Source organism: Falco rusticolus, chromosome 3 (assembly GCF_015220075.1).
Source record: "Falco rusticolus isolate bFalRus1 chromosome 3, bFalRus1.pri, whole genome shotgun sequence".
Classification (NCBI taxonomy): Eukaryota; Metazoa; Chordata; class Aves; order Falconiformes; family Falconidae; genus Falco; species Falco rusticolus.
Genome location: NC_051189.1, coordinates 93,801,775 through 93,823,944, shown reverse-complemented (window position 1 = coordinate 93,823,944; position 22,170 = coordinate 93,801,775). Strand labels below are relative to the sequence as shown.

Genomic DNA, 22,170 nt, shown 5'->3' with positions numbered 1-22,170 from the left:
GGATTTTTGTGTCACAGTTTCTGCCCTGTCTCTCTCTCTCTTTTGACTCCCTCTCTGGCACTGAAAGCCCAGGAGTGATTTTGTACCTGTGGTCAGCATGATGAATTTTCTTTTGCTTTATTTACTTTAATGTAAGTCCAGCTGAGAGTAGGTCAAGTCTGCACTAATTACCAGTATTTTTCAAACAGGCTATGCTTTTTATGCTGGTAGTATTAAGTTGGAAGGGGATATGTATATTTCAGTGCACAAGAGCAATGCCAGCATAACTTTGGTTTTAAAATCTACTGCCTCACATCAGGATATTTCTCTATTTAAAGACAACACAAAGATCGCAGCTAAGTGACACCCTGGACTACGATACCATGGACTGTCCTTGGCTGAGGTCCATTTTGCACTCTACCATGTCCACTTCCCACAAGGAAAGGATCATGCAATAACATAACTCAGTTAATGTGAACAAACCCAGTATTTATTTAGCGGTCCTCTCAACATGAATGCACGAGATCAGCCTTCCCCAGGACAGCGGCCAGTGGCACAGAGCGAGCCCCCTCTTGCATACCTGTTCTGATGTTCCTGCAGCACTTGGTAGATGCTGATAAGGAAGGTTTGGTTTTTAAAGCTCCCCACAACGCAATCCTTGTAGATCCGAAACTCAGCGGCTGTGACGGCCTCACCCTCAGGAATCTGAGACAAATTAAATTTGAACTCCTTGTGGTGCCGCTGGTGAGGCGTGAACTCCTTGTCATACTCAACTGCAGATGGGAAAAGGAAAGAAAAGGAAAAAAGGAACCATGACTAAAATTTAAAAACAAAAGGCTTCCACATGCTGCCACCTGTTCCTTCAAAAAAACCCAAGAACCCTGTTTTTTTTTCTCCAAAAATAGCCTTGGAAAGTGCCAGGAAAGCTTATGCAGCTAAAGCCTTTCAAATACAGTACTAAGAAAAGATGAATGTTCCTCTTCTCTAGCCAATACCTTTGAGATTTCTTATTTTTAAAAGAAAAGCCAGCTTTGACAGGTGAAATACAGCCATGCATTTAGCTCCTGAAGCTGTGACCGCCCCCAGCTTTTTACACCTGTGGATCTCCAGTTCTTTATGGCATTTCCTTAAGCCTCACAACGCTCCTCCAACAGAGGAGACAATTAGTTCCATTTTGCTTTAGCACATAAAGGCACAGACAGAAATAAGTGCTGGCACCAGGTCAACCAATTCCCTAGCTGTCCTAAAAACTGCTGTTTTCTAGCTCCAGGGTTTAAGCGTTAGCCATCGGACTGCCTTGTGAGCAGAATAAGGTTAACATGACATTTATTTCAGGGGTTAAAGTTAACCAGAGCTCCCTTTCCATTTTCAGAAGCTTGTTTGAGAGTGAGAGAGCTGAGGAGGAGTGACCCCTTTTGTTTTCTGGTCTTAGCCCTCCTCAAGTATGCTATCAGGTACAGGGTTTAAGACAGATGAAAACCAGAAACCCTCTTTCTTCACACCTCAGGCTTTGCATTTTCTCTGAAGCTCCCTTTGCAAACTCCACTTCTAGACCCTCTCTTGGTTTACTTGATGACATCTTGGTTTAGCCTGAATTTGATTTATTTTTTGTTATTTCTTCTAATTTTCTATTAGAAATTGCTTAAGACATTAATGTATTATATAAACATACAACATTACATCTTTAAAACCCTGAGGGGAAAAAAAATAAAACCAAAAATCTGTTCCCACCAGTGCAACTGAAGGAGTATATGTCAATGACGAGTAAGTCACCATTATATTATCATTAGGGACATGATTACATACAGAGAAGGCAGCGAGGGAAGTACAGATCCCTTTTCACATTTGTCTTTGCTCTCACTTTTTGTTGCCACCTCCTCACCTTAATACCTCGAACTGCAAAGCCATCCATGAGCCTACCCTTAGAACATCCCATGAGGCAGGCAGAAATCCCCATTTTACAGCTGGGATACTGAGTCACCAGGAGAGTGACTTGTCCAAGGACAGGCAGCAAAGGCTTGCGGTGGAGCCAGGAACAGCGGCCAACGTGCTTGAGGTTCGTTGCTTTACCCACAGGTTACCTCCCCAGACAGCAGATATGTCTCCTGGCTGCTGGAAACTGCCCACAGAGATTTTCCCCTCTACCTTTCCCGATTCCCTGTTCCTCCTCACCCCCAGTCCCAGTTTTGACTGTGTCCTCTCCCTTTCCTTTGGCAGCTCTTTCATGTGAGCTGCCTCATCTGGCTGTGTCCACGTCCTGGCTCCCTGCAAGACACTTAGTCACATCCTTCTCTTTGAAGCTCGCCTGGAAATCTTTTCACCTCCACATGACTGCTGCTGAGTATTTTGTGGGACACTGCGCTTGGAGATACTGCGTTAAGAGCTGCCATGGGGCAAACAGGCAAACTTGCAAACTGCTGACAGTTGGACACCGCTGCCAATTTTGGCAGTCCCACATGGCATCTGTGTGAGCAGTTTAGACATCAAATGACTGACAAACATGGGTGACTGGACCTATGGCTTCCCGAAATGAGGTGGTGATGCCCAGCATCGCCAGAGACTGCATCAAGGCAAACGATGGTACCGCTCACTTCCAGTGCCACCTAGGGACTGCCTCGCTGGCCATCACTTACAGGTGCTCTGGGCTTCCCTTTGAAGCACCTGCCCCTGGTTTCAATTGGGAACAGCTCTGGCAATACAGGACTGGTTAGTGTCACTTGCATGTACGCCCTCCAAGAGGGGGCCTGAGCTGCCCGGTTACTCTCCATCTCGAGGCGAGCCCTGCAGGATGCACCTCCCAAAATAGAGCAGCCATGTACTTTCAGAAAATTGCAAACACCCAATCAACCAGAAACCTCATTCAGCTGCTTGCAGCAGGACGACGTGCCCAACTTGGCCTTTTTACTTGCTGCTACAAGATGAGAGGATGTAATTAATGGTGAGGGAATGTCTAAATCCACTGGTTTGGAGAGACACGCATATGGAGCAACAATTCTTGATTTAGAACTTGCCAAGTCCTTGTTTGTGGGTGCAATGACCAGCTGAAACCCATGTCCCCTCCTGCGCTATCACAGGGACAAGCTGACCTGCGGGCAAGATGCATGGAGGCGGCTTTCCCCTGGCTCATGGCTGAGGATGATAAAGTAGGATCAGGAAGAGCAAGGGGAAGGACACAACCAGGATGAGCAGCAGAACTCCATCAGGGTGCCAGAAAACTAAAATTACACCAGAGAGAAATAGCAAAATGAATATTCGAAGGTTCCTGCCAGCTATGGCCCCACATCAAGATGTGACAAGGCCTCCCCAAGCGCACAAGGAAAAGTGCAGGGCTGTCCCACCCGGCACGAGGCTCAAGATGAGCCCAAACATCACTTTTTGTTGCTCCTTTCTGACTTCAAGTCAGCTATAGCAGCTGGACCTCCACTCACCTCCACTACAAAAACCACAGTTTAAAAGCGATATAGCCAGACTCTAGTCCTTTAAATCAGTATTTTCCCATACTTCTAAAAAAATCAAACACAAGTCACAATAGAAATAAAAACCCACCAAAACATCTACCACAGAGAATCAAAAGTAGCAGCAGGTATGATGCTTGACTCCAAGTACCCTTTCCCAGTTTATAACTTGCCGAATATATTTACAACAGTATTTTCCTGTTTTTAAAAACTTTCTTCCTTTACCCCTGTCCTTGTCTGAATACCCCACACAATCACAGAAGCTGACTAAACTGATTAGAAGGGAAACACTCAGACTGATTTTGTTATCAGGCCTGGCAGAATAAACAACCCGAAACACACAAACAAGGAAATCTTTTTTTAATCCTTCAGATTAAGTAATTCAGCTTTTTCTATTATAAGAAAGGCATGTTCAAACAGATTTACTGTTAAGTTGATGGTGTCCTCCTCAGCTGCATTCAGAAGTGTCCCTACAACATCACAGGATGGAAAAAAGCCTGCATTAAGCTGTATGAAGCAAGTATAAAAGTTTAACGAGTTGGAAAGTTTTTCTGGCTATGTATCTTCCCATGATACAATGGAGGGTGTTTTTTTTTTCTTTGTGGGAGTGGTGAGATATTTAAGTTCTATATACTCATTGTCACCCCATCAAGTTAATAATCAACTGTTTTCATTCTGCAAGACAGCTTAAAAATATAAGATGCCAACAGTTCTTCTCTAGAGGCTTTTTACCCCCTGGAAATTGTTCATTTTTAACAAAGAAGTCAAGTTTAGAACAGTAAAATTTGGAAAGGCAAGATCTGAGCTGCCGGTTCCCAGGATGACCCAGTCTGTATTGCTATCACGCTACAATGCATCAGATGACCTTGTATTCAGAACGCAGACAGCACACGCCAAAACCCAAGGCAACAGCAAAAAGGAGAAATAATTTCTCAAGCTGCTTTCCAGTTATTATTTTTTCCATATGAATTCGTTCAGGTCAGTCTGAATGTGAAATCCAAAGCTCATTTCCATCTGAAGATGGACACATGCATGTCCCAACTGCACAAAGCTCTTGCAGGGAAAAATCAGGCAGCTCACAGCTGGGGCAGGCTGAAAGCAAGCAGCCCTGAGCCGTGTTGGCCTCCCATAACCTCACCCCAGCGCTGGCTAGAACATCAGGACCAAGTCAGGCAAAACCAGGGACCCTAGGGTCATACCACGAACTACAGGCGTATAAAAGTCATCCTCATGGTCAGACTATATTATCCTGAACTCATTTGCTAGATATTACTCATCTGCTAGAGTAGCTCCTTGGAGACTACAAATCCAGGCACATGTGTACCAGGGCAAGATGGGAAAGGAGATGTCAAACAAGGTTTCAGCCCATCACGGGTATACATCCTCTGAGCCAAAGGGACTGTCTGGTCCACCAGGCAGGTCTGCCCACATCCCAGCTAGGGCTTCGGCTGCAGCTTTGCTTGCAACGCGAAGGAGGGTCTGAGCTGTGGACACCAGGAGTACTCGCCCTTGAGTTTTCATTCCAGCTCATTTCTGAGCAGAGCGGCTGAGCACGCACAAACAGTTAACAGAGAAGCCTGCCAGTAGCTCTTTACATTCCCCTTAGCAAATATTTTTATATACTATACAAACACTACACTATTGTTAAGCAGTTAAAAAGGCAAGAATGGCAAAATTAGGGTTACTGTGGTTTTGAATTTTGTGTATTCTAATTCTAACCCAGTGTTGCAATAGCCAATTTCAGCACAAAATGTCCTTGGTTTAAAAATAACATGCTGCTTACAATGCTTACTACTTTAAAAACACTGTGCACACACACACACAAAAAATTAATTAAGAAATTAACCCAATGCATCTATTTCAGTAATTATACTATCCTACTGTGTTGACTGTGTTGCACACACCTTGGAGCAAAGAAAATGTAACCCTAAAGACAGTCACGGAAATAAACTCTTCCTGTGCATAGATATTTTCAGCATTTCTTTTTGGATCTAAAGTAACTGGTATGCAGAAATAACAGGACGACAGTCTTTCCCGAGGAAACACAATTTTCACTCAGACAGCAGCACCAAGTGTTACGATATTCAGTGGTTTTCTCCAGTTCTCAGATGTTGAGAAAAGTGTTAGGGCGGGTGCTCAGGTGAGAATTGCAATGGTAGCTTAAGAAAGTTTCTAGCTCATACTCTAGGACCTAAAGCAAAAAATACTAACAAGTATACTCATAACCTAGAGCTACAAACATAATTTTTTTTGTTAACTGTCTATATAAATAATCGTAATTTCCACAACAACCTGGCTCCTTGGAGGGGGCAGAGAAGGAGTGGGGTCACAAATGAATGTGATGTGACTCTTTGGGATGGGACATTCTGCATCCACCCGGTCTGCAGCAAGGCTGAAACTTTCGAAAAATCTTTTGCACCTCAAGATCTCCAATGATGACATGGTTTTGCAGGACCACTGCAACCACACTCTAGCGACAGCAACCAGTATTCACAGCCTGCTTAGGCAAAGCTAGTTTTGCACAAGTGTTCATGAAATCAGCATGAGTACAAATATAAGACATTCTTATTCATTTCTTCTCAGCCTTACTACATGACCCCCTCCCTAATAAAATGAGAAAGCCCCTGAAAACTGGAGTTGTTAACAGGAGATTCACCACCATAGCTACATAATAATCGCAGAGGCAGTTTCTCCATTTTACGTCACCAATTTCTGCATTAAGTCAACAGCATTTATCACATCTGGAGCAATGAAGCAGTGGATTAGGCCTCAAATACTTTAAGCATTACCACAGCTCCAACGGTCCCCTCTAATAAAAGGACTATGTACATACATGACTGATCTACTGCTACAACCTCACAGCTGCATCACCAGAATTTCTTCAGTAATAGTTGTCAATAGTTTGCATAGGACACAATTTATGTAAGCTTAAAAATCCCAACCTTCAACCTTGGTCACAGTTGCTGTAAAAAGAAGCAAAACACAGTTAAGAATCAAAATATAGGGCAGGATTAATATAGAAGTTAGTAGTGCTTTTATAAGACTAATGGCTGCATGGTGAGGGATGACAGAAGGCGAGCTTTCAGGCATGCAAGCCCTTCATACACCCAAGCTGAGGGACGTCCACCTTCAGTGTAAGACTCAGTCTTCATTTGGGTCTTACAATTTGCCTCCTATTTCATAAAAAAGTGCTTATTTAGACCACCAGACACAGGGATCTACGTGGATGGGACCTGCAGCACATCCTTTTTACTCTGAAGAGATGCCCAGGATATGTGTGTGGGCTCTTCTTTATTTTCCAAATCTACCAGGTCAATCTAATAAAAGGCACCAAGTCTCCCAAACAGTCCTGCCTCACTGCCTGATGATTTGCAACTGTAGAAGCAGTGTTATTATTAAAGCTTAAAGCTTACCTTTATTACTAAAACAAGCAGTATTTCCTAAACACTGTGTAAAAAAGAGCAGAGTACAAAGTACTAGTTCAACATTTTAAAATGGGCAGAACAGAAGACTAAAAGGCTTCAACAGCTACTTTCTACTGTTTAACAAGGAAACAGGAGTTCAGTTGTATTGAGTGGAGCCGCAGATGGAACAGCAGGCCAGCAGCAAAAACAGATGGCTCCTTGAAGTAGCAAGGATGCATCAGGGAAAGGATTGCTGCTCTCTGGTTTTCACGCTTACATATAGTACATGCCCCTGTCAGTTGGGTACCAGGCTAAAGAGAAGTGTAGTCTAACCAACTGCAGCGACATTGTGTATCCACTACTTCTTAGAAATAGGACTGACCACTTTCTCTTTACAGTAAGGACCCAAAAGAAAGCAAAACCTTTCCATTCTCCAAACTAAGATACATTAGCATGCCATTTCACAAGTAGTGAGCCAGAAAATTTTTTAAAACAGAATAAAGCCAGGTGAGACATTAAAATAAAAGATCTGAAAGCAAATCCTCCCCCACGCAACATGCACAACGGTGAGGGAGATCCTTTTCTCCCACCTTGCTCTCAGCCCAGCGACTTCAAATACCTTCCACAATCATAGCAACTCTACACAGCCCCTCAGGATCACTAAAAAAAGACTGTTTCTTTCTACCACCCCACCAGTGGTGACAGATCTGTGTCCCATACATCAAAAACATTGTCTACTGCTCCTGCTACCACTCTCCTATATTGCAGGTCTCCCCAGATCTCTCCCTCTTCTGAAAAGCAGAATGAGCAAAAATAACCCATTTCAAAAAAAGGAGCAGAGCCTCTGCTTCCCAGCCATCTCCCCCAGATTTGCAGCACACCGTCCCCAACGAACAGACCAAGGGTTGTTCTCATAGATAGGAGCATGTAAAAGCTCACCGGACATCAGTAATGAACTTTTCTCACTAGTACTCTTGGGGATAAAAAGCAGGTTTTGAACAGAAAAAAAGTCAAGATATTTATAGTTGAACCTGGGATTGCACCTTTTGTTGATCCTTCTGGGTCCACCTGAGGTGGTCTAGAGACAACGGCTAGTTGTGCCACCATCAGTATAATGCAATTGGAAGTTAATGCCTAGACAGCTTAAAAACGAGAAGATGATTCAAGGCCAACAAACTCCAAACCAGTGCTTTCTTCGAAACAGCTATATAATCACATCTGGGCTGCCACGATATAAAGTGGAATTATTCCACTAACTTCAGTGGAGTGATGCCAGTTTACATCCAGTGAAGACCTGGCTTTATGCTCAATAGCTGCGAGTGCCAGAAAATAATGACTCAGAAAAATAACCCGCATTAATCCAATCCCAATGTAATTATGGAGATTAAATTTAAACAATAGCAAATCACTCTCTAAACATAACACACTAACATAAGATCTTCAAAGGAGGAAAGCCTTTTACTTTTGGATGAAAAACACAACTGAGCTCTTCTTTGTTTCTTTGTGCTGGGAATCAAGCTGGAATCGGCTTGTAAAATCAGATTGTAACAGTTGCACAACAGCTTCCTTTCAGGATTCTTGAACCAAAGGCAGTTTAAAAATCAAAGTAATGCACTAACCAAATATATAATACCCATGGGACACCAGAAAGTACTAAAAGGCATTTTCACAGTATCCACAAAGATGCCTACTGTATGGCCAGTAAAGCTTTTCCACTCTGCACTGGGAGGCAGGCAGCCATGGGGACCAGCCTTGCCCCGGCACATGATGGCAAGACCTAAAGCAAAGGTGAGGAGGAGGAGAGCCCTTGACAGAGCACCCTGGGGGCAGCTAAGCCTGGGAGGCTGACTGCAGGCCACTGGCATCTCTGCCACCAACACTCACTTTTGGGCTTCCTGTGCTGTCCCCTTAGCAATAACATAGATCGCTTTGCAACCGCAAAGGCAGCCACCTCCTTCGGCCCCTCCCCACGGCTTGCAAACACAAATGTTAACAAAACCAGTATTTTCTTTCCATATGCTGGCACATACGGCAGGTCCCTGCACTGAAAACAGTGTTGTATCTTAGGAAAACAAAACATCTTTCTGCCTAAGAGATGCCAAATTGCTTTATCAAAGGCACTACTGTTTGCATTTTTGTGGCAATATTAATGCAGTTCCCACTGAGAAGTTGATAAAGACCCTGACTGCAAAAACACCCCTCTGGAAGAAGTGCTCTGAAGCTATTTCTGTATTGCGTTTCCAAATAATTTATGATTAAAATAATATTATGCTTTCCAGAAAACATTTCTAATTCACAGCCAGGTTTCATGCACGCAGACCCAGCGTTTGGGAAAGAAGGCAATGCTATCAGCCCAGCGGCATGGACACGCGATAGGGAGCACTTCGCAGCTATGCACATGGAGGGAAGAGGATGCTCCTACTGCTCCTGTTTGGTTCCTTGGCTTTATGTTTGCTCCTGCATCCATGCCCACACAGTAACTCCCTGGGACACTTAGAGCCAGCCATGGAAACCTCCTGCTGACAATATTTCCCACCCTCCAAGCTCGCCACGGGTCACGCCGCATTTCCTGCTGGCATGACTGCCGGCACGCAGCTCCCTGGAAGCGCGCAGCTGCCCTGGGTGCACTGACTGGGTCTGGAAACGTTTTCAGGATTTTTTAGATGGTGTAGCAGTTGCCTGGCTTATCTCGCATTCTCTCTCAAAATTATCTGCCCTTCCACAGGAATTTAAGGCAGTCAAACTTGCACGTTTGAGCTAAATTTCAAAGTCCATGTTGTGCAAAGTGGGAAGGGTTTGGTTTTTTTTTAATTGATGGGCATTTCCCTCTCTGCTTCCCTCACTGGGGAGGCTTTATGTTTATCATTAAGACTGTGAATCAACCAGCAGCAAAGAGGAAAACAGGCAACATTAATATCTGCAGTTTAAGTTGCAAGCTTTCGTTTTTTCTTGAGCACTCATCTCTTAGCATCACAGGCAGGTTTCAGCTTTTCAGTTTATAGCCCAGCTGAGAAAGGTATCTCCTGAACACAATGCAATCATTCCCTGTATAAATACTGCCCAGAGCCCTTAATGTTTTATAGATTATTGAAAAGGTTTAATCTAGCACTCAAGACACTGATACACAGAAAAAAGTCAGCCTCACTTCAGAGCTCATCATGCTGTCCGAAGCCTACACCACCCACACTGTAATGGTGGCATTGCTGACATGACTTGTGACTCCAGTGGACACTATGTAGGACTGCTGCATCTCTTATTATTTAATGTTTAGTATGTTATCAATTTAAAATGACTGCATTAAGCAGCACCCAACCAAAGGACCACCAAAGAGTGCAGGCTTTGGTGAATGGGCAGGGTGCTCTGTGAGGGAGCATGAAGGACACTAGACTTGGTATCAGCCAGAGAAGAGAGAGGACATGAGGAAGGAGGAAGCTCTTCACCTAAGGAGGGCAGAAAGTGCGGGCAGGGATAAAAAGAGTAAAATCATGGTCTGGAGATGCCACAAGGTGTTCCCAATGTTCAATGAGACTACAGAGCAAATGCTGTCCGGGACAGTCAAGGCGAGAAGACACCACAGCTCTGAAGACTGAGGAGAGCAAATGCATGAAGTGTTTGAAGAAACATGAATAGTTTTAAAGATTATCGTTCCTGGGCATGTATATTTGCCTAAGAGCAGTGGTTTGGAAGTGCGTTCCCCCTTGGTGCCTCCATTTACCGCGCAGTAAGCCCACAGGCTCGGCACACTGACCTGGAGGAAGCAGCTCCAACATGTCACTGGGATGGGAGGCGCTCAGCCACTGCTGAGGCCAGGCCACACCACGGCACCAGGACAGCCCCCTGTGCCAACTGGAAGAGCCAGGGCCTTGGAAGACATTGAGCTATGCAGACACACTGGAGCACCCTTGCTAAACCTGCTGTTTCTCTTACCGTCCTTATTTATCACTCCTTTCTCCCCGTCCTCCTGCCCCAGCCGCCCTGCCAGGCTCCCTGAAGGTTCTGGAGAGGCTCCCTCAGGCCCAGGGTGAGAGGGAGCGTGCCGAGGGCTTCTGCTGCAGCTACCGCTGGCTGTGGTTCCTGCTCATTGACACAAGATGGGGCCTCACAGAGATGATGGCGGCAGAGCCACTGGCAGACGCACGCCACCACCACAGCAGGAGACCCAACGGGCACTGTGGCACCCCATGGAGGAGCCGGGCGGGGGGCTGTGGTCCCAGACAGCATGGGTCTGACCAGAACTCTTCTTTCAGAAAGCTCTGACCAACACAAATGCCAAGCATGGCATCACATCTGGGCCTGGGAACTGTAGGAGACAAGGCAAAGCAAATCCTCTTTAATGAAGACATAAGGAACCCCAGCACTGGCCACCCTGACTCCTGCCAGGCTGCCAAACCACCTGCAAAGGCAGACATGGCCTCCGTCCCCCACAGGTGCCGAGGAGCCTGAGTGCCCACAGCGTGTCTGTAACCCTGCTCCCCAGCGTGCTCTTCTCATAGGGCCACACTGAAGAGCTGGGAAGGAGAGTGAAGGACGAGAAAGGAGGGATGGAAGAAGGAAAGTCTCACCACTTGCACAGTCTTCTCCAGCAAAGGCAGATGGCCTGTGAACTCCTTAGGGCTCTTGCTGTGCAACCCTAACACGCCTGGGAAGAGCTCAAAAATTGTGACCACGAAAACTGAAGAAAACAACAAGAGACAGAAATCCCAAGCTATTTTACAGCGACTACAGCAATGTGAACTAACCATCCTTCTTTCCGAGGCAATGACACCTTGCAAAGCGCTCTCCCCACACCTGCCCTATGTCACCTTTTGTCCCCACCATGCACACATCCCCTGCCGAGGCGGGCTGTGGCCTTGCTCCGTGCCCCGCACAGCCCCACGTTCACGCTCCTCCGTGAGAGCCACGTTACGTGGGACCAGCCATGCCTGCTCCAGCCCAAGCTCCCTGCTGCCTGTCTCACACCCGCCAGGAGCAGATGCCCTTGGAAAAGCAGAAGAAGAGGACAAGCCTACCCAATATGTCACCAGAGCCTTCTCCTAGCAAGCACCGTGGTGTAAGCCCAGCACCACACAGACCTCGGTTTAGACAGGATGAGCCCTGTGCACGTTCACCCTCCATGCAGCCCACGGCAGGGATGCAGCCGGAGTCAAACAGAGGGAGGTCCGGCATGCCTCCATCGTAAAAACTGAGGTCTCCTGCCCTACCAAACCACTGAAATCCCATTTTTTAATCTGCCCACAGGCCATGCCAGCAGGGTGTGATTTGGGAGGTGACTTTTTTACCTCTGAAATCTCATCTGCTGTCGACCAATATGACGATGCTGCGAAGAGCCAAGCAGCCGTCAGACATCTAAAAATTTGCAGCCGCTGTGGGCGGTTGGAGCAGAGGTCACAAAATGGTCATTAATAGTTTTACCTAACCTGCAGCCTTTCAGCTGCTCAACACACGGCTTTAAAAAGAAAAGAAAATGACATCACACAGCTTTAACAATCTGTGTAGGGGTAAAGAATTTCACCCTTAAAAAAAAAATTAAATAAGAAAAAAAATCTGACAAAAAGCCTCAGTTTGCCTAACAGCTTCTCTGTAAACCTTCCTTTTTCATTATTTTTTATATTCCCATATCCCCCAGTGACCAGAAGCATACTTGGAATGTCTCTGTCCATCTGATAAAGCCATCAGCGGCTGCAGCCCCGCGCCGGGCCCGTGGGGGACACAGCTCCTCTTCCCAGCCGTGGAGCACAGTGCCCAGCCCCATCAAAAGCCAGGGAGATGCAACGCTTTGGGAAAGATGGGAGAGTCCCAGTCAGGGTGGGAAATCCTAGGGAAAAAGTAAGACTTGAGGAAAAACACCATTAAAAGAACTATTAAAAGCGGATTTGTGGAATAATCCTTAGTTCCACATAGTTGGCCTGACTTTAATACAGTAGCTTAGCTGGGTAGTTCACCTGAAAAACATCCAGCAGGAAAAGCAACAGCCTCTGCCAAGTTCTACTTTTTTTTTTTTTCCCCTTCTTTTTTTCCCCCCCTCTCACTTTCACCACATATACAAAGCAATCTTTGGGCTCTAGGCATTTAAAAATCAAAGTTACATACAAATGGTCTTAAAGTAACAGCACATAAATTGACTCCAAAAGTCCTCAGGTTAAAAAATAGGAAATTAATAAACCTTGCCGGTTTTAAAACCAATCCAGTGTATAGGCATTTCTGGCTCTCAGTTTATCTTGAGCCTTTTTCTTAAATTATCAGGGTCCTGGAGACAGAATTTAAAATGAACAAAAGAGAAGGTGTTAAAATTCTCAGTAAGGCCACTTGCCCACAAATTAGTTTTTAGACATTTGGCTTCTATATCTTCACTCTTTGCGATTCATGTCCCGGCTGTTTGGCTATCCCAGCATTTCCCTGCCCCACCCAATCCAGCCTTGTCATCACTGACTTTATTTTTCCACTCCTTCTCTTAGTAATGCCCTCCTCTCTTGCCTTGACTGGTCACATGCCATCCTTGGAGAAAAACATCCAAGACTTCCAAATTTTAGAAAATATAAATATATATAGAGAGATCGATATCAATAAATACCCACAACTATTATCAAATTTTCATCTTAAAATTTGTCTTTTATCTCTTTTATCTTTTGTTGTGTCTGAAGTGTTTTTGATGTTGTCAACAGCTGAACTGCCCAGACACAGATTTGAGTTTATGACTCAGTGGCGAGCACATGGGTTACAAAAAAAAAAAAGCTTTTTTTTCTTTTAGTCTTTTAAAATCTCTTTATTTTTCTTTTTTTAGAAGTCACTGCAGGATGGTAATGCTATAGATCTGACAGTGTTAGCACGACTCCAGGGAGGCAGCCGCCACTCCTAGTCATTTTTTGTTTGTGTTTTAATAAGAAAACCATCAACCATTAGAAAATTTGATCAAGTTAGCACCTCAACATGCACACATTACCAGTAGGGCTATCTGACAAGCAAATTCCTTTTTAATGTACATTTAGTACAACATTTTTACCCCTGCACACTAAACCACCCTAACAAGTCGGGTTGTAGCTCATGTGAGTGAATGTTTTTACTGTTGTTCCCATGTAGAGACAGCAAGGCTAAAGCGTTATATACTGTTTGCATGCAGAAAAAGGACAATTATATGGCGTGTCCTAGTAAAGAACTTTCTCCAGTTGAAACAGGAGAACAGGAACCTAAATGTTGTATAATTGATGTTATTAGCTGCAGCTGCTATCATACTTGGAGAAATCTCCAACCCAGAAACAGCAGTGATGAAGCGCTCCAAGATGAGTAATAATATGCTTGATATTAAGGGAGGGGGATAAAAAGGATTCTAAAAAATGTACTCTCTGGTACAATAACAGTCTCTCAGAGAATTGCCAGGCAGAAAACACTGCGGGATACCAAAAGAAAAACACACCACATTTAAAGTGCTGTCTCCATTAAACTGCAATTGAGGCGGAGGAGCAGCGGGTAGAGAGGAAAGCCCTTCTATTTACCTAACCTACGTGAATGCTAATGCTCACATGTGTGTTGTAACAAGATTGGGGACTTTGAAAGCCCTAATCAGTAGGTGCATGAGCAAATATTTATTCTGATCCATTCCAACTCTCTGTGGTTTGTAAATCCCCAAGAAAAAGAAAAAAAATCTGCAGAACAAACCAGTCTAGACCACAGATTTTGGCTACTTTACACTAGTTAGAAAATTACAGGAAATAGGCCAACTCCAACGAGGGGTTTTTTGGTGGACTTTTTTGTTTGTTTTCTGAAGACCTGTGACTACCTGATAATACCTGCACTTGTCTGGGTAGCTGAGGAGAATTCTTTCAGGCATTCTTTAAAGCATAATCACTGCAATATAGAATTCCACATGCTTGATGTCTCAGTGAGGTGTTGATGTATATAACCTCGCAGACTCTTTCTGACCCACGCTTTTCATCCGAAGACATGAAAAAAAACCCAACCCAACACGAATAATAACGCCTTTGTATTTCAAGATCCTGAAGAGTTTCTAGCAACATTATTTCTCACCCTGTTACCCAAACACATGGAAAGAATCACTCAATATCTTTCCATCAGAGGAAAATCTGAGCTGGAAAATATTTTAGATAGAACGTTTATCTTATTGAGGATATCATCCATTCGAAGTGTTAGATCTTTCCATCCAGCATTAGAGAACCTTTTCTATGGGACGAAGACAAAGTTTCTGCCTTTACCATGTGGAAAAAATCAAAAGCTTCAGCAACTCTGCTTTAGGCTGACCCAGAAGGACTCTGGGTGAAACAGAACTTTCTGCTTCTACTGTAGGCACCGAGATAAGGCCTGAGAGTTGAAAAAATACTGGTAAATACAATATATTTTCTAATATCTCCATTAGAAATGTGGTTTTTTCGTAATTATGCTCTTAATATTCTGGATTTTGGGTTGGTTGGGGTTTTTTTTCAGTTAGGGGGAAAAAAAACCCTACAATGAGAAATTCTTAGTGGGAAGCTATATTTACGTTCAAAGGCAGGATTTTATTATAAACACAAACAAAGCTGATGCTCAACAACAGCAAAGCTGACACAAACCTTCTTGAGTACATATTTTAACATCATATTTATGGCTCAATTTTATGATAAGTTTTTTTTTCCTCTGCCATTGTCTTTCTGCTGCTTCTTCATAGCTGTTCATGGTGGCAAGAGCAGCACCAACACAGCAAAAACAGCTGGGATAGCTACCCTGCATCTCCAATGCACTGTTTGCCATAAAACCTACCCGAGTTGCATCTCACCCAAAAAGGCACTGGGCATGTGCAGTGGACTGATAACTGATGGACTGACCAAGCTGAGATAAGGTTACTATCACCTGTGGTTTACCGCAGTCATATATTTGATTTAGCTCACTGTGTCACCAATAAATCCTGTTTGGGTACTGTCAGATTACCCAGCGTAAACATCAAGGTCTTTACACAGGTATCTGAAGCAGTATGACTATTTCTTTTAAAAAGAAGTTAACTGTCCTCTGCACGCAAGAAAGTGTGAAGGAAAGCCTTTGAAGAGATACTAAAATCTAAATTCTGGCATGGGAGCTCCTCTCCCCTGTCTCTAATTGCCTTACCATCTCAGCACACAGACTGCTGCTGCTCAGCACCTTTCAAGGAAATTGCCTTCCCATGGGCAATCAGATTATTTGAATGATCTGCAAATTAAGCAAGCTTCTTGTTTTCCTTATTCAATACAAAGCTACCAAGCCCCTACGGTCACCACTTTCCCTCTGTACCAGGGCCAGACCATGCAAACACTATTCCAATCTCAGTGTTGGCCAAAGCCCATGGTCACTAGTCCCAAGGCACTGTGGAAAGCCCACTCCAACACTTTTCCAGGTAAAGAACAAAGAAACAGAGTGAAGAAAGAGTCTTTTCTCACCTCCCTCTTCTAGTTTTATATTTGCAGCAGCTTTACAGTTAAGTTTGCAAAAGATCTCCAAGAAGCCCATGATTTTGCCCCCTACTCCCTGTTAAAATCCATTTTAAAAATGGCATTGCTTTCAGAATTGATGGAATAGAGAAAAGGCAAATATGAGCTAGTCTATAAATAAAGTCCATGAATTAAGACAAGTTTAGAAGGATTTGTTAGGGCTCTTTAGTTTTGGTTACACTGCTAACAGCAGTATGTGCACCGGTAAACTTTACAAACTAATATCTATATAAGGGTGGAATCAAATACAAGTTGATTCACTTTGAATAAAAACCAGTTTCGCTACTGTAAAATAAAACATCTCTATAGATTGTTTCTGTGATAGCAACTTTACAGTACAGCAGGACTTCAGGAGTTCTATAAAAACAGGATCAAAACAGGTAAAAACATACAAAATAAAAACTGAGAAAAATTAACGTGACAGTTAAAGGCTTTAACATTACTATCTGCTGACATACACAAATAGCCAACTGTGTTTCCACACACACATTCCGTGCTCCATGTTGCCACCAATATGTAGGATACCAATGGTATCCTACATGCAGAACAAGAGAAGAGGCTAAAGGTGCATTTCTGTACAGCTCAGGTAAAGCCGTGGCGTGCATTTTTGCTATATTCTTCCTCAAAGACTTGCACTTGTTGTACACACAGCTTTATTGTTGTAATTTCTGACATGGAGTAGTTTTCTTCATAAATCTGGGTGTTCTTGAAAGGATAACCAATATGGGCTGAATCAAAAGCTTCTTGGACAGATGCATGTTCCATTCAGAATACAGCAAATATTACCTGTTTCTCCACCCTGCATTCCTTGTACAAGGAGATACACCTTCCAAGCTCAAACTTACTGGTATTAAGCAACAGCAAGAAACTGCCTCTCTGAATCCCTTCCAAAGCAGCCACCTTTGCTAGGACAGTTATGGTCTTGCTTGATTTCCACATCACTAGAAAACAGAGCTTCAATGGGGAATATTACTGAATAATTCTTATTATTAATGCTTCACAAACTTTACAGATACCACCACGGTTTAGATGTCTTACAGGTAAGCATTAATAGCTGAAGCTCACAAGAACACACCTAGTCATCTTAAAAAGCCAAGGATTATGATAGGGCTAGAAACAGAGCTTCCATTCCCAAAACATCAACAGTCCTGAGTGGATGCTGTTTAACATCAGACTGGAACCAAAGGATCACAAAGTTGAACTTGTGAACCGAAAATACTGAAATTATGTTTCACTGAAGCAAGTTTCATGCTAACAAGTACAAAGAATCTCAAACTTGCAAGAAAACAGAAATCACTAGTTCAAAAGATACAAATGGCCCAATTTCACCTCAATTTATTCTGAAGTTGTATAACTGATTATATTTTTAATGAAATCAGCTTGCTCCTGAGAAATACTTGTATTTCAAACAAAAATGTACTTTTCAGCAGAAAACAAAATTTTGTCCCAGAATGCCTACCCAATCCCATCAGTGACCCTAGCTGCAGCACTGGGTGCTCCCTTGGCTGCTCTCTCCACTGAAAAGAATCCCACCCCTACAGGGAGAGCAGATCAGCAGAGAGGTAGAGTGCTGTAGGGGTCAGCTCCCCCCAAACAGCACCAGTGCCTTGTCCAAAACATTTAACAGCATTGAGACACTGATATAACAACAGATAGAAATATCATCACCACCTCTAGGACAGGTTAGTCCTCTAAGCGGAGGTGCATGGAGCACCACGTGCATGTCCTCTTAGGGATACACCCAAAAACATCCTTTCCAGAAACACTGGTAGGGTTTCTTCAGCAGTTTAAGACCAGCTTTATGCAAACCCTGGGCGATACAGAGGTGGATGACAGCGCTTGCATCATGTTGCATGAAACCGGCCGTAAGAGAGGTTAGAGCATGCAAAGAGAAAGAGCTCAGGGAAACCCATCTGGTTTCACCAAAGGCTGCTGCTTTATCAGACAGAATCCAAAGGTACACTTAAGCCATTTCAGATAATTCACAAAGACCTCAGCTGTGCTGGAACAGTTACCAGAAACAGAGACGGTCTTGCCTTTGCTTTGGGCAGGAAGGCTCAACCAAAACCATACCCAACACTCGAGTTATTTGAAGTACTGCAGTCGAAACAGTCCCTCAGCTAAAAGCTCTGTAGGCCAAATTATTTAACTCATGTAATAGCCAGGACTTTCACAAACCAGCAATAGGGAGCTTAAGAGTCTCGTGAAAACCCCTTTCCACTCTTAAGTCATTGTTAAGAGTCTTGTGAAAACCCCTTTCCACAAAGCAACCTCTCTGAGGTATTTGACCAATTGCAGGTATTTGCTTCTGACATAAAAACTAACACAAGTCTATTTGCTTTTGGGTTTTTAAAAAAATACGTTGGAAAGACCTTGGGAAACTAGAATGTAAATTATTTTGCAGCTTCCCTCACAATGCTCTTCTCTCTACAAGACGAAATATTTTGCTGGCATCTGTAATAAATCTATATTTTTAAATAGCAGTAGCATGCTGGACAAGCAAGGCAATTTAATGCTGGAAAATATTCTACTTGATTTTCCTCATTTCCCAGTAAAATTGGCTGAACTTTATTTGGCTGTTCACCTCCACCAACTAAAAACTGACATCTGCTTTTTGGTCTACATAGGTAATAGAAAGTTTCCATTTATTTAGAGTTCATTTTGCATTCCTATAGATAGCAGAAAATTGTAACAACATTTTGCATTTGCAGGAAGCAGCACCCACATCACAAGGTACAGGAACAGATATTCAGAAAGAGTAGTAAATACATGATCAAAAACTGCAAAATCTGTTAAATCTATCTAACCTCTTAAACATCTACCTTCCACTGCTCATTTAGTATACATGCATGCACTTGCTACACCTTTATCTGTGACAAATGTAACAATGTAAAAAATGTGTTTTCAGACCATTTCCTAATTTGTACTGTAGAGGTGACTGTGCTTTCTAACCAGGAAAGAGCACAGAAGCAGATGGTATCATTAAGTATCAGTGTAGGTGCGTTAACAAAGGAATTAAACCCTCCCTCTCGTTTGACCACTATATGCAGTAGTACAACCACAGATGTGCTGCAGCTCTTTCATTTCTTTCTCCTGCCTACTGGCTGCATCTTCGCCATTGACTCAAAACACTGTGTACACCAGTGACTGCCTTCCCTCATGTAAGCTGCCTGAAGTCAGAGCTTTCCCTGCTGCCCACAGGGCACAGATGAACCAGCACTTGGTTTAATTCCACTGTGGGAAATGCCCCAAGTACTTGCAGGTCCCTTGCAAGCACTGCCGGTACCATCCCTGCCAAAAAGAGCTGTTGAAGCAAATCTTCAATACTTCCCAAAAAATCTTTGCCTTCCCACTTCCTTTCTTTTGGACAGGACCCACAACCATGTTTGCCTGAGTAAGCAGACGTTCACGCTCCAGCCTTTAAATTCTGACCTCAGTGAACCTTTGTACATTTGGTTCTTGCACCCTCCACTCAAGTTATCTCTTTCGCAGGGCACTGTCCGTTGCTCTCACACACACACTCACTAAACCAAACAGCAGTGGGATGGGGTATAAATGCTTCCATTCATTTTGGTGATGAGAAACTGGTAATAGGTAAGTCTACACGGATGTTAAAAATTCACTGTTTTCTTGCATGTCGAGCTTGCATCCACGTCTTAAAGCTCTTAGGTCCTCCATATGCCACCAGCTGTTGTCTAGGGAAGGGCATGCCTTTGTATCCAGCTGACAAACGGTGCTATACTAACTCCAGGCAATAGACACTTGCCTTCATCAGGAAGCAAGAAGAGTCTCCATGGCAGATACCCCATCCACCACTCTTACCTCCTCAAACAGGAGATTAAGACAATTGTTTAAAAAATAATTTTACATCAAGTTAAATCTTGCCTTCATTCTTGTTACATGCATCAGATCATTGGTATACTGCATTGTCAGAGACCACTGGTGAGATACTGCGAGGTGATTATGCGTGCCTCTATCTCTAGCACCCCGAAAAGTTGGAGAGGGAAACAAGTTATGGGTTCCCTAATCACTCCCAGCACATTCCCCTGAAACACCAGGAGAGCAGGGGCAAGGTCTTGGCTGCTTTTCCTTACCAAGCAAAGAAGCTCGTCAATGGAATCAGATTTTTGGAAACATGAACTACTTCTGCACATTAGATTTAGCTTTGAATAGTGGGACAAAGAGAAAAGGTTTTTTTACATTATATATAAAGCCAGTTGAAAAGCACACCAAACAGAATCAACAGAGCTGTGCAAAGCTTCTGAGTGGGAAAATGGGAATTTTGGCCTCTTTTACACATGGGCAAGGCTAATGAGAGGACTGATGGAAGAGTCTACTCCACTTCCACAGGCTTGACCAGACACACCAGCATCCGTGCAAGCTGAGCGTTGACTGGCAGGTGCTCAGGCTCTGCCAGCTTTGTGCAACCACATGGCATGCTGTGAGTGAGGAGATGGACTGGGAGCACTGGCCCAGTTCCAAGGGGGCCAGAGCTCAAGCTCTGAATGCAACTTTTAAGTGACTTAGACACACACTTCCACATATGATGTGTTAGAGTTGAACAGGGTTAAGCCACCTGCCTAGACACAGCCAACGACGCTTTGAAATAAAGCCTTTTAAGACTGAGACTATTCAGTACAGTATTTTCAGAACTTTATGCTACTGGACTTAAAGAGCTGGGAGTGGAGTGAAAACAGAGACGACAAAACCCCTTCCGTAAGGACAGCTGAATCCAAGGTTTAGGTCTACAAATAGTTTAAATGCCCAGAAAGAGCTTTCAAATGTCCAGCATAAATTCCCCATTCTTTGTCTATTGACCCTTTTCCTACTATTCCCACTCACCACACACACACCCCACCCCAGATGAAACCTCAAGGTCAGACATAAACGCAATTCACCAGCTGCAAAAACTTAAAAGAGATACTCACAACACATTGCCCCCCAGGAAAAAAAAAAAAAAAAAAAAAAAAAAAATTCTTTTGCCATTGGCTTGCTTATGGATTCTGAAAATCCCTAATGGGTGGTGGGTGGGATGTGGCCAGTGGTCAGCAGTGCCTTCTGCACATACACGCCTTCTGTGCAGTCCTCCAAGGAGAACAGCGGTTGTCTGCATTTGATTTCCGAACCACATTTTCATCCTTTTCTGCCTGCACCCAACCACAAAGAAAAACAACATCCATGCTGTGCATTCTTTTCCCAACTCGAGAGCTGCTCTTCCACTTCTCCTCAGGATGGCTCATCTGCTACAAAGAGCTCCATCTCACAGCCTAGCAAGATAAGCTAGGATGCAAACATAAGGATTGTCAGCATTTTTGGGGGGACTGCCCCCCAAATTAGTGCTTGAGGGCATGCTGATCTATTTCTTTCTGCAAAGGGTTATACATCGAAACCACTTCTGACAGCCCAAGTTAAACTGCAAGGAGAAGGAGGGTGGGGATGGGGTAGGGGACAAAGCCCTTCCCAGTGCATGGATCAAAGATGACAGTGTATATCCTGTCATTGCTTGAAAGCACTGGAATTCTTGCCAGAGTCTGTGTGGTTTTCAAAAGAAATGACTCTCGGCTTTCTTGACGGTCTCAAGATTTCAGAAGTTTAAGGAAGCATCAGAAATAATGAGAAACGGGTGACACTGGTTACTGTGGTTCAGCCAATTGTCCAATTCTCCCTGTCTCTCAAAGTAAATAAAAATAGACAACTCTAGTGCCGGTGGTGAGGGGGAAATATCAACATCTTTCTTAGCTTTTCCGTTTCCTAAGAACAACTGTTCAATTAAAAAAATAAAATGAAATTTCAAAACCAGAACCTCAACTGAGCTATTCGTTGCGTTTAGTTCAGAGTAACAGATTGTGACACGCTGGCTTCAGCTGCAAGACACTGAAAAGG

At 43.6% G+C, this 22,170-nt stretch overlaps 1 protein-coding gene across 1 annotated transcript in view; it reads right to left on the bottom strand.

Annotated features, from left to right (window-relative positions):
- Positions 1–22,170, bottom strand: part of BMP6 (bone morphogenetic protein 6) — a 93,241-nt gene that overhangs the window by 25,734 nt on the left and 45,337 nt on the right. Inside the window, exon 2 of the mRNA XM_037379872.1 lies at positions 560–752. Within this exon, the coding sequence (XP_037235769.1) occupies positions 560–752 (193 nt within the window). The remainder of the gene's footprint in view (positions 1–559; positions 753–22,170) is intronic.